At 56.7% G+C, this 12,764-nt stretch overlaps 1 protein-coding gene across 1 annotated transcript; it reads left to right on the top strand.

Moving 5' to 3' along the window:
- The first annotated feature begins 5,156 nt into the window (after positions 1-5,156).
- Positions 5,157-9,129, top strand: LOC133354511 (tigger transposable element-derived protein 6-like). Its single transcript, XM_061571404.1, has 2 exons — positions 5,157-5,325; positions 6,969-9,129. The coding sequence occupies exons 1-2, from the start codon at positions 5,230-5,232 to the stop codon at positions 8,181-8,183; spliced, it is 1,311 nt and encodes a 436-aa protein (XP_061427388.1). The 5' UTR covers positions 5,157-5,229; the 3' UTR covers positions 8,184-9,129.
- The last annotated feature ends 3,635 nt before the right edge of the window (positions 9,130-12,764 follow it).

Raw genomic sequence — 12,764 nt, 5'->3', positions numbered from 1 at the left:
CGAAAACAAAATCTACTTCGACTCAGGACGCCAAACCAATAGTGAGCATCAAACCACGGGCGTGTTCTCGCAGAGCGATGGGTCGAGTCACCACTGACGTTGGGTTCGCGCCCTCCACCACCCAACAGCGCCGCCGCGACTCCCCTGGACCTCTTGCCCTTGTCGTTGGACGTGGGTGCGAGGGTTCGTCGTCTTCCTCTCACCGGACCTGGGGGGGGGGGGGGGCTGCTGGCAGGGACCCCCCCCTCGGCACGGGACGACTCGGGGAGCCGCCATCGCGGCCGACTCTCCCTCTCCGCCCTCCCGACAGTCTCGATGTCGTCCTCGTCACCTCCATTCTTCTTCCCCACGGATCTCCGCGGCCGCGCACCGAGTCACCGGGTCACCGGGTCCCTCTTCGCCACGGGCTGCTGCCGGCCCCGCGCTTCTCCGGCGTGGATAGCGGAGCGCGCCCGCACAACAATGTCAGGGCACACGCACGCGTTCACACTTCTAACATTTGGATTTACTCACGATAAACTCACGACTGTGATAGGTTTAGAGTTCAACGCGTAGGCTTTTGCGGCCAATATCCATAACAGAGGTTGAGAGCGTCGCTAAAGTCTGATCATCTTGTCGAGCGCAATGACGTGCGCGTCACAAGCCGCCGCGCTCAGAGCGAATTCGTTCGCATCCAGCAACCGATGGCATCGGCGTCTCGTTGTGATACAACTCCTCCTGTGACTTCTGCGCGTGGGACTCGCACCCTCTCCCCAGCTGCCCCCCCCCCCACTCCGCCCTCTCCCCAGCTGAACAAGTGAATGCGCTGTTCATACAGCGGGGGTGTGATGAGGTGAGTTGATGAGAAGGCTGGCAGGTGGTACGTGAATGGGATGATGGTGACGGTGCGTGAAATAAACGATGACGAAAGTGACAATGGGTGGCTCATGATGAGGGATAGGTGGCCAGAACCACGCCCGGTCGCCTTTGTCTCCCCTGTGGCGATATTTAAACACCACACCAGGTACTCGTTTGAGGCTGAGTCGACAGAGGGGAGGCCCAGGGCCGGTTCAGATGATTGTCTACTGGTGTTTGCCGTGAGCGGGAGTAGAACCCGGGTCGCCAGGGTTCTTAGCGCGGTGCGCCAACCTCTCCCAAACACACCACCATCATTCTACCCATCACATCTCAAACTTATCGCTCACAACATATCCGCTCCCAGGAGGCCATGTGACTGATGGGATGTGTCAAAAATAAAGCCACCGCGTATTATGTGAAGGGACAGATGTGGGAAGGCGGCAACATTTTCGCCCACCAGACGAATGTGGAAACTTCGCCAGACCTCAAGCTCAGCAATGTCACAAGGATGAAAAATAAGAAGAGGCTTTACCCATTCCTGGCAATAAAACAGGAGTTGTGTTCAGATGTTCAAACGCCAAACAGAAACCTTTCACCGGGAATGAAGTCTGCAATAACCACACGCGTTACTTGTGATGAACATGCAAAACAAACACGCGCTTCGTGTGGTTATTGCAGACGTGATTCATTGCAGAAGGTTTCTATCTGGCGTTTGAACATCTTGACACCTCCTGTTGTATTGCCAGATTGGGTAAAACCTGTTCTTATTTGTTCATATTTTAGTAGTGAGATCACTTTGGAGACACACATTCAAAAGCAACACGTTCATTCCACCGGTAACCACCACGGGGTAACTACATAACCGGTAACCACCACGGGGTAACTACATAACCGGTAAGCACCACAACGGGGTAACTACATAACCGGTAAGCACCACAACGGGGTAACTACATAACCGGTAACCACAACAGGGTAACTACATAACCGGTAACCACAACAGGGTAACTACATAACCGGTAACCACTACGGGGTAACTACATAACCGGTAACCACCACCACGGGGTAACCACATAACCGGTAACCACCACGAAGAGCGGAGGCCACCGAGGAGAAGAGGCAGTACGGCGGGTTCCGTTCCATCAGACAGCCCCGATGGGAGCCCGGGACCTCCCTTTTATGCCCCCCCTGCCCCCCCCCCGCGCGTGGCCTGGCTCCGCCCTCGGCCACGCCCCCTTCTGGAACTCAGAATATTACTATTTGGTTCTTTCGGTAAAGTCACGTAGGTATAAAATAAAACAAATTAAATCACGACGTTTCGGGCGCAACACAAGCGTCCGTCATCATTGTGTTACGCCCAAAACGTCGTGATTTAATTTATTTTGCTTTATTTTATGCCTAAGTGACTTTACCGAAACAACCAAAGCGTATGGATCCCTGCAACCACGAAAACTTCAAATCAAGATTCACCAGAAGATTCTGGGCCATACACCACGTGTCCCTTCTGTCACCTTTGGCCCACATCCTTCCCCTGTCCTATCACGTGCCCTTGCCAGCCAACCGGGCTGCTACGTCCACTCATGCCGCCTCTCTGCCAGCCACCAGAACCATGCCCCCTAAGGGACCTCTTCCATGACATCGTGGGCTCTGCTGGCAGAGAGGGCTACTCCACACGCAATTCATCTCTCTCTCTCTCTGTCGGTAGATGGCGCTAGGCGCCGTAGTGACCCATTATATGTCACGACACTTTGATACTGGCTCGGCACTGGAGAGACTAAGTCCTTTTTCAGTTTTCAGTTTCATGTATTAGGTATAACCCTGTGAGCCATGCGGCTCTTGACTCGGGTGCAACAAAAACATGAACAAGGAGCATCTTAAAGTGACTACACGCCACAGAACAATTCAGGAAAAAACAGCAAAATCTTCCAGAAAAAGCACCATAAATCAATGCTGTGTGCAAAAATCCCAGTGGAATGCAAGTCGAACAATAACAACCATAAGATACATTCTTGGGTCTTTCGGTAAAGTCACGTAGAAGGGAAACAATAAATAAAACAATCATCATCAGGTGTGAAATCCACAGCAAGAAAATCTTGATGATTGCTTGTGTTGCAGTCGAAACGTCGTGAGAATTTTATTGTTTTATATTTTATTATTTTATTGTTTCCCTTCGATGTGACTTTACCGAAAGAACCAAGAATATGAATCCCTGCAGTCACGAAAGCTTTAAATCAAAAAGACAATTTAGATTAAAGTTATCAGGCTAACTCTGTACTACAACAAACAAACGGCTAAACCAAAACGTTTATAAAATCACCAAAATAAAGCTATAAAAACAATGTAACGGTGATCATAGGGACTGTGTCTGATGTAGGTCAGTCAATTTCAGTATCTGAGCGTGTTTGATTGCATGTTCACCACAATGACTGTGCGTGGTTGATGCAGATTTAATTCCTTGCAAAAAGGTTTCTATTTGGTGTTTGAATATCTTAACAGCCATTCTAGATTTGAAGCTTCCGTGACTAGAAAGATTCATACTCTTTGGCTTTTTCGGTAAAATCACGTAGGTAAAAAATCTAATAAAATAAATGAATTTAATGTAGTTTTCATTTATTTGATTAGATTTTTTTTACCTCCGTGACTTTACCAAAAAACAAAGAGTATCTTAACATCCCCCTGTTTTATTTCCAGAGAGGGTAAAACCTACTCTTACTTTGATTCATACTTTGATACTGGCAACAATGTCCCATGGCATGTGGTCTTACCGCTGGAGCAAACTTGAGCCACGATGAGGGGGGGAGGCGGTGGGGAGGAGGTGGGGGGGGAGGGGGAAGAAGGAGGGGGGGAGGAGGTGGGGGAGTGGGGAGGAGGTGGGGGAGGAGGTGGGGGGAGGAGGTGGGGGGGAGGAGGTGGAGGGGAGGAGGTGGGGGGGAGGTGGGGGGGAGGAGGTGGGGGGGAGGAGGGGGAGGAGGTGGAGGGGAGGAGGTGGGGGGGAGGAGGTGGGGGGGAGGAGGTGGGGGGGGAGGAGGTGGGGGGGGAGGAGGTGGGGGGAGGAGGTGGGGGGGAGGAGGGGGGAGGAGGTGGGGGAGGAGGGGGAGGAGGTGGGGGGGAGGAGGTGGGGGGGAGGAGGTGGGGGGGAGGAGGTGGGGGGGAGGAGGGGGAGGAGGTGGTGGGGAGGAGGGGGAGGAGGTGGGGGGGAGGAGGTGGGGGGGAGGAGGTGGGGGGGAGGAGGTGGGGGGGAGGAGGGGGAGGAGGTGGTGGGGAGGAGGGGGGGAGGAGCCGGAACGTGACGTCACTGCGGAAACGAAAGCTGCGACACGTAGCGAATAATCGATATATCGAACCGCAGTTTCCCGATTCACCGCATCACGATTACATTCCCGTGTTGGCGATGCGTGCGGTAGGGAATCGATTCTCGGGACGATTCCTCAGCTGGAATCGACAGTGGAGGCCGGATGTTGATTTTAATGACAAAGCTCCCCACCACCCCCCCCCTCCTCCAATGCACGAAGGCCCAATCGATGCGTGGGGGGTCTTTGACCATACTTCACCACCACCGCGAGTGGGTCAGGGCGCGTTAGCTGAAGGTGAGGAGGGTGAAGAGCGCTTCAGGTGCCACTCGCCGCCGATGTTGGCCGCGGCTCTTAGTGCAGTGCGCTAACCAAAGCGCCACCGCTCCCCGCTTTCTCACGGGCCCAGAGCCGCCGTTCACGTTGCGTTGTGGGTGGTGGTGGGTGGTGGTGGGTGGTGGTGGTGAGCAGGTGGTGGGTAGGTGGTGGTGGGTAGGTGGTGGTGGTGGGTGGTGGTGGTGAGCAGGTGGTGGGTAGGTGGTGGTGGTGGGTAGGTGGTGGTGGAGAGGTGGTGAGTAGGTGGTGGTGAGGTAGTGGGTAGGTGGTGGTGGTGGTGGGTAGGTGGTGGTGGTGGGTAGGTGGTGGTGGGTGGGTGGTGGTGGTGGGCAGGTGGTGGTGTTGAGTAGGTGGTGGGTAGATGGTGGTGGTGGGTAGATGGTGGTGGTGGTGGGTAGGTGGTGGTGGTGATGGGTAGGTAGTGGTGGGTGAGTAGGTGGTGGGTGAGTAGGTGGTGGTGGTGAGTAGGTGGTGGGTAGGTAGTGGTGGTGAGTAGGTGGTGGTGGTGGGTGAGTGCTAGTTGGTGTTTCTTCCGAATCGTGGCCAGGTGTGGATTTCTGCACCGCGACGGACTTGGTGGTGGTGGTGGTGCTGTGAGAGCTCCTCATCCAGCAGTGGATCGATGATGACCGGTGACGACGACGGCCATGGCGGTGGTGGCGGTGATGGTGGTGGCGGTGGTGGTGGCGATGGTGGTGGTGGTGGCGATGGTGGTGGTGGTGGTGCCGTGTCGGCCCCGCGCCGCGTCACCGTCTCGTTCGCCACCAAGATGGAGATGCTGAGGGCGCTGGAGGGGAACCCCAACCAGTCGCGCGTCGCCGCCGACTTCGGGGTGTCGCGCAGCGTGGTCAACAGGACCCTCAAGGTGACGTTGATGATGTTGTTGATGTTGGTGTTGGTGATGTTGTTGATGTTGTTGTTGGTGATGTTGATGGTGGTGTTGATGTTGTTGATGGTGATGTTGTTGTTGGTGATGTTGATGTTGTTGTTGTTGGTGATGTTGATGGTGGTGTTGATGTTGTTGATGGTGATGTTGTTGATGTTGGTGATGTTGTTGATGTTGTTGTTGTTGGTGATGTTGATGGTGATTGTGTTGATGTTGTTGATGGTGATGTTGTTGATGTTGGTGATGTTGTTGATGGTGATGTTGTTGTTGATGTTGTTGTTGGTGATGTTGTTGATGTTGTTGTTGGTGATGTTGTTGATGGTGGTGGGGATGTTGTTGATGTTGTTCGTGATGTTGTTGGTGATGTTGTTGGTGATGAAAGTAGCAGCAGAAGCGGCGTTCATCAACTGGAGGTGCTTTTGGGGCATTTGCCGGTACCTTGCGTGACAAACAACAACAATGTTATGTTTACCCCATACGTGCAGAAATGTCAAAGATCCGCAGCAGCAGCAAACAATAGTTTATAAACAAACTCGGAAGCGTCGGGAGATGTCGTGCTGCACTGGTTGGCATTGCAGGTCACGTGTGGTGGGGTGAAGTGGTGGGCACCTCCCACAACACACCCCCCACCACACCCCCCACACACCCCACCACACACCCCCCCACACACCCCCCACCACACCCCCCCACACACCCCCCCACACACACCCCTCCCCACACACCCCTCCCACACACCCCCTACCCCACACACCCCTCCCCACACACCCCACCACACACCCCCCCACACACCCCCCCACACACCCCCCCACACACCCCCCCACCACCCCACCACACCCCCCCACACACCCACCCACACCCCCCCCACATACCCCCCCCACACACCCCACCACACACCCCCACACACCCCCCCCACACACCCCCCCCACATACCCCCCCCCACACACCCTACCACACACCCCCCACACACACCCCCCCCACACACCCCCCACACACCCCCACCCCCCCCACACACCCCCCCCCACATACCCCCCCCTACACACCCCACCACACACCCCACCACACACCCCCCCACACACCCCCCACACCCCCCCCACACACACCCCTCCCCACACACCCCACCACACACCCCCACACACCCCCACACACACAACCCCCCCCCCCACACACACCCCCCCCCCACACACCCCCACACACCCCCCACACACGTTGTTAGGTCGATGGCACGGATTAGAGAGCACGTGTTGCAAATTAGGGACTGGATTGAAGCTTGTTCAGAACGGTCCGTGGCCTTGTAACGGCGCTTGTCGAGCGAGTGGCAGCCAAGGAACGCGTCCTGGAGGAGAGACGGAGCGATGAGATCGGCACATTTATATATTTACGCAATCTAACCCAAACAAACCCTGTATTATGGATGACATTGGTCGCGAAAGCCTCGTACGTGTTCAACAGATCGGCTCGTGTGCTGGTTCTGGGTGGACATCGCATCGCAAATTTGTGGGAGATGCCAGCGGCTTGGGGAGCCCATCATCCAGCAGTGGATTTGACCACGGCCTGCGATGACGTTGCGGCCGACTGAGCTGCTGCAGCGTTCTAGAATTCCGCGTTGTCTTCCCGTTCCCCAGAACCGAGAGGAGATTTTACGGCGGTCATCGTCCTACAACTCGGACCGCAAGCGAAAGCGCAACTGCAAGGAGGCGGCCATCGACGAGGCTCTCTTCGTCTGGTTCCAGCACAAGTTGGCGCTGGGAGCGCGCCTCAGCGGGCCCCTCATGAAGGAGAAGGCTCGCCAGCTCGCGGCCGAGCTCGGCCGCGAGTTCGAGCCGTCCGACGGGTGGTTCAATCGGTTCAAGGCGCGGCACAGCATCGCCTTGCGACGGGATCGCGCCGAGACGCCGCGGCTTGGGCAGCGTGCCGTGCCGGAATCGGCCGAGCGGCGGCGAGCGAGCGTCCTGCCGGAGCTGCTGCGGCAGTTCCCGCCCGACGACGTCTTCACTGCCGACGAGGCGGCGCTCTTCCCCCGCGGGTTCGTCGACCGGGGGCTCGCGACGACGGCTGAGGCCCCCTGCGGCCGCAAGAGGGCAAGGAAGCGAGTGACGGTCCTGGAGTGCGTCAACGCGTCGCGCAGCGAGAAGCGGCCTCTGGTGGTGCTCGGGAAGTCGGAGAAACGGAGAAACGCGTCCAACGACCTGAGCCAGCTGCCGGCACTCTACCGCAGCTCTGCCAGTGCCTGGATGAGCGCCGCCGTCCTGGACGAGCACCTGCTGAGCTGGGACGGGGAGCTGCGGCACAGCCGCCGCAAGATCGCCCTCTTGCTCGACGGCGGCTCTCTGCGCCAGACTGATCTCCACCTGACCAACATCAAGTTGGTCTTCCTCCCTCCACCACCACCGAGCCTCGTGGTCCACGTCCGCCCAGCAGACCCGGGGGTCGGTGGCGAGACGACGGGCGACTCGCACGATGTCCCGGTGCCCAACGACCCGGCCGCTGAAGAGCTCAAAGGGTGCGATGACGCTGACGTGAAGACGTCAGAGGAGTTTTGCGATGCTGAGGACTTGGCCGCTGCGTGTGCAGGCAAGGAACCAAAGTGTGAATGGGATGAGCAGCCAGATGCTGGCGAGGACGATAATGATGATGATGATGATGCTGATGATAAGGATGAAGCTCTTCCCCTGCCCTCAGACGCAGAGACTCAGAACGCCCTGAGCATCCTGCGTCGATTCATGTGCCATCGCGGACTCACTTCAAGTGACAGTTTTGCCGCAATCGAATTGGAATTCACGCGTGCAATTTCCAATAGTAACGCGCAATCGCAGTCGGGTAGTTTTCCGAAAAGGTGAGCATTCCATTTTTAGATGAACGGAGTTTCCTCCAATTATCGTGATTTGTTATAGAGCTGTCTACGCCACGGTGTCTCACGAGCGCTTTACACGTGATAAGCGACTTGCATCATCACATCTAAACACATTTTTTTGAAAGGCCACCCGCTGTTACCTGTGGGCATAAGGTGGCTCAGCACCTGGCCAGCAAAGCGGGTAATAGTCTGCCATTAGGGAGGGGGGGCGATGTTGCGATTTGTAATCCCAACCGAGTAATTTGTGGGTAATTTTTTTACTTAGAAAATTCTAACCGTGACACGAGCACACAATGGCCGACTTGCTTTTAATGACGCGAGAGGGATCGTAAGCGTCTACTGTAAAGCAGACGGCACCTTCTTGGTTCTTTCGGTAAAGTCACGTAGAAGGTAAATAATAAAATAATAAAAATAAAACATAATCAAATACAATTCTCATGACATTTCAGCCACAACGCAAGCAGCCGTCCTCGGGTGAAGAACAGGGCTGTTGCGAGAATTGTATTATGTTTCATTTTTATTATTTTACTATTTCCCTTCTACGTGACTTTAGCGAGAGAACCAAGAAGATGAATCCCTGCAGTCACGAAAGCTTTAAATCGAAATCAGACGGCACCTGTTGTTACGGTTAATACACCCGCAATAATAACCAGGCTGGCATTCAGGATTCGAACCTTGAACCTCTGCAGCAAGCGGCGTAGGCGCAGCCGCTGGGCGGCGTCAGGAGATGGAGCGATGAAATGAGCTCCTGCACGTGGCAGGTGGATCACCACATGGCAGGATCGCGGGAGGCGGCGGAACGGCCGGGCTGATGTTGCCTCCCAGCGTTCATCATTTCTTGCGAAATACTCATTAATGCGACTTCAAACATTGCGTACGGATTTTGGTTGTAGAAAAATGTTGATGTCAATTAAAGAAGCAAGGTGATTGTACTGCTCGTGAGTTGTGCCTCCTCTCTTTATTCTCGGGTGGCATAGTGGTAACACTCTGTGTGGAGTTTGTACGCTCTTCCCAGACTCTGTGTGGAGTTTGCTCTGGGTTCTCCAGTTTCCTTCCTTAGCTTAAAAAACACGATGATACTGGTGTAGTGCCATAGATGGGCCACACTTACCGGCAGTGGTGGACAGGGCCCATCTGCAGGTACCTCGGACCCCCAGGGGAGGGGCCACTGTGCCAGCCCAAGAGGGGGGGGGGGGGGTTGCTGGGGGCTCTAGGATCCTAGACAGCTAAGCCCTCGGAGCCGAGGCCTCAGGATCCCAGACAACCCAGACAGCTAAGCCCCTTGGCGCCACTAACGGGGGGCTGCGGGGGATCTAGGAGCCCACACAACCCCACCCCTCGATGGGCAAGAGGGATAAAAGGGCCGCTCCCTGACTGATCGGGGCCAGTCGCAGAACAAGACCCAAGACCAGCCAGCTTAGGACCCTGGACTCCCTCGTCCTGCTTGTCCTTGTAAGGGCCGGGACTCTGTGCGGGCCAGTGGTGGGGCTCTGGGACTCCCGGCTCCTTGTCCTTGTAAGGGCGAGGCTCGAGGAAGCCAGAGTCTAGACCCGCACCTTGGCTCGGTCGGGTCAGGTAGCCTCCCCTAGGGTAATTGTAGCCGGAGGACCCGAGAGCGTAGCCAGAGTAGGCTGTGTCCCTAGGCTGTAACAGAGTATCAGGACTGTTGGAGTGTTGGATCGTAATAAAGAAGTTACCTCTACAAGTGTCTCTGGAACCCATTACACTGGTATCGGCCAAAACATCCGAATGTTGAAATGTGATCTGAAAATAAATTGGGAATAGACACAAGTCGCAGTGCCACGCCGCATGCCACAGCAACACAACCACCAGACCGCAGGTCACAACACCACAACCACCACACCTGCAGCACCGTCCGAGCAGTAGGGCGGGGGGTGGGGGGGGGACAGGCGGGGTTGGTGCATCACACGCACACTCGTGAAGCTCCCTCCTGCACGTGGGCGCTCAGGTCGCCGTCCCGCAGCTTGCCGGGGTGTACAGTAAGCGGGGTTCACTTCTACCTGTACGGGGATCGAGTGTTGCGCTGTCGCACGCGTGGATAGTCGCTGATCTCGTCAAGGAGCGTGAACCATCACGCGGTCATCGCAGCAGCAGCAGCAGCAGCTTTTGGCTATTGCGATCGAACAAAGATGGCGGTCAACGCATCGCGTGCTTTTGCGGCCATCTGGAAAGCTCTTCATTTCGATACTCGGAAGCCACTGGGAGCTGTGCACTTATAAATCATCATCGAGATTGAAAACTCATTTCTTTAGAACTGCTGTTTTTTGTGTTTAGTTTGTTACCCCTCCCCCGCACCTCCGATTATCACGGTTGGGCTACGTACGGTGCGAAAGACGTTCAACGCACACACACACACACTCATTCTGAATTTGAGTTGGCCATACCTTCCGAATATTGGGCCACAGAGCTTGGGGCAATGGTTGCTGGCGCCAGTTTCGGCCGCCTTCCCGGCTTGTCTGTGGATCCTGGCGATCCTGCCCGTCTCGGAGAGAGGAGAGAGCGGAAAGGGAGAGAGACAGAGACTTACTTTGACTTTTAAACAACTTTTATTGCCACCAGCAGCAAAAGCACTGGAGGCGATTTAAATGTTAAATACACAAAATCACCAGCAAACAAATGAAAATAAACGCTACAAATCCACGCGCTGTGGCGCTAAAAGCACCGCGCACAACACGAGAGAAAAGCCACGTGGTGGTGGTGGTCATCGCGCACGCCACGGTGACGAGCGAGCGCTTCAGAAGGTGAACACGAGGGTGCCGTCCACGCTGCTACAGAGGGCGAAGAGAGAGGAGAGAGCGGAGTGCGCGTGCCGTGGCCAGGCGGACACGCCGAGAGCCCCATCGCCACCCAATCGCCAACACCCAGCGTCACTCAGTGACGGTGACGTCACCACGGCGCCTGTACCAGGCCAGGTGCACTTTGAGGCTACCACGTGGAGTGTCGAAGGCTCGCTGACAGGAGATCTCAGGGCAGACCCTGCAGGTGCCATGGGTTGACCGACTGAGATGACTCGTAAATGCAACCACCACCTGTACCCCTACTGTGCCAGACTAGGTGCAGGTCTCGGGACAGACCCTGCAGGTGCCACGGGTTTGACCGACTGAGATGACCGGTAGATGCACCACCAGCTGTACCCCCTACTGTGCCAGGCTAGGTGCAGGAGGTTTCGGGACAGACCCAGCAGGTGGTGCCACGGGTTGACCGACTGAGTTGACCCGTAGATGCAACCAGCCGTACCCCCCCCCCCCCCCCCCCCCCCCCCGACTGTTTCCACCTTGCCGCTGCCCTCCGTTGTTGCTGGAGGGCGACTGCCTCCAGCAACCCAGCAGCGAAGCAGCAGCAGCAAACGGCGTCCTCCACGAGCCTCCTCCTCCACCACCATCCCCACCACCACCACCATCACCACCACCACCATCCCCACCACCACCACCATCACCACCACCATCCCCACCACCACCACCATCCCCACCACCACCACCATCACCACCACCACCACCATCACCACCACCACCATCACCACCACCACCACCATCCCCACCACCACCACCATCACCACCACCACCATCCCCACCACCACCACCATCACCACCACCATCCCCACCACCACCACCATCCCCACCACCCCCACCACCACCACCACCCCCACCATCACCACCACCACCACCACCATCCCCACCATCACCATCACCACCATCCCCACCACCACCATCATCACCACCACCATCCCCACCACCACCACCATCATCCCCACCACCACCATCACCACCATCATCACCACCATCACCATCATCCCCACCACCACCATCCCCACCACCACCACCATCACCACCACCACCACCATCCCCACCACCACCACCATCACCACCACCACCATCCCCACCACCACCACCATCACCACCACCATCCCCACCACCACCACCATCCCCACCACCCCCACCACCACCACCACCCCCACCATCACCACCACCACCACCACCATCCCCACCATCACCATCACCACCATCCCCACCACCACCATCATCACCACCACCATCCCCACCACCACCACCATCATCCCCACCACCACCATCACCACCATCATCACCACCATCACCATCATCCCCACCACCACCATCCCCACCACCACCACCATCACCACCACCACCACCATCCCCACCACCACCACCATCACCACCACCACCATCCCCACCACCACCACCATCACCACCACCATCCCCACCACCACCACCATCCCCACCACCCCCACCACCACCACCACCCCCACCATCACCACCACCACCACCATCCCCACCATCACCATCACCACCATCCCACCACCACCATCATCACCACCACCATCCCCACCACCACCACCATCATCCCCACCACCACCATCATCACCATCATCACCACCATCACCATCATCCCCACCACCACCTCCACCACCTCCACCACCACCGCCGCTGCCGGGCGGACACTCCGCCCGCCTCGTGCGCGCACGCGAGGAATCGATTCTTCGGTTCGCTCGACGGCTTCGTGCGAGTCGCGCGGATCGATTCGCCGTGAA

The sequence above is a fragment of the Lethenteron reissneri genome, chromosome 47 (genome assembly GCF_015708825.2).
Source record: "Lethenteron reissneri isolate LAM-NWPU_2019-01 chromosome 47, ASM1570882v1, whole genome shotgun sequence".
Taxonomy (NCBI): Eukaryota; Metazoa; Chordata; class Hyperoartia; order Petromyzontiformes; family Petromyzontidae; genus Lethenteron; species Lethenteron reissneri.
This window is presented reverse-complemented; position numbering and strand designations above follow the sequence as displayed.

What these genes read in the sequence shown, in the direction of transcription:
- LOC133354511 (XM_061571404.1), top strand. Translation starts at nt 5,230, where the DNA reads ATGGAGATGCTGAGGGCGCTGGAGGGGAACCCCAACCAGTCGCGCGTC. An exon ending in TGGTCAACAGGACCCTCAAG is followed by an intron (nt 5,326 to 6,968) that starts GTGACGTTGATG and finishes CCCGTTCCCCAG; the next exon opens with AACCGAGAGGAGATTTTACG.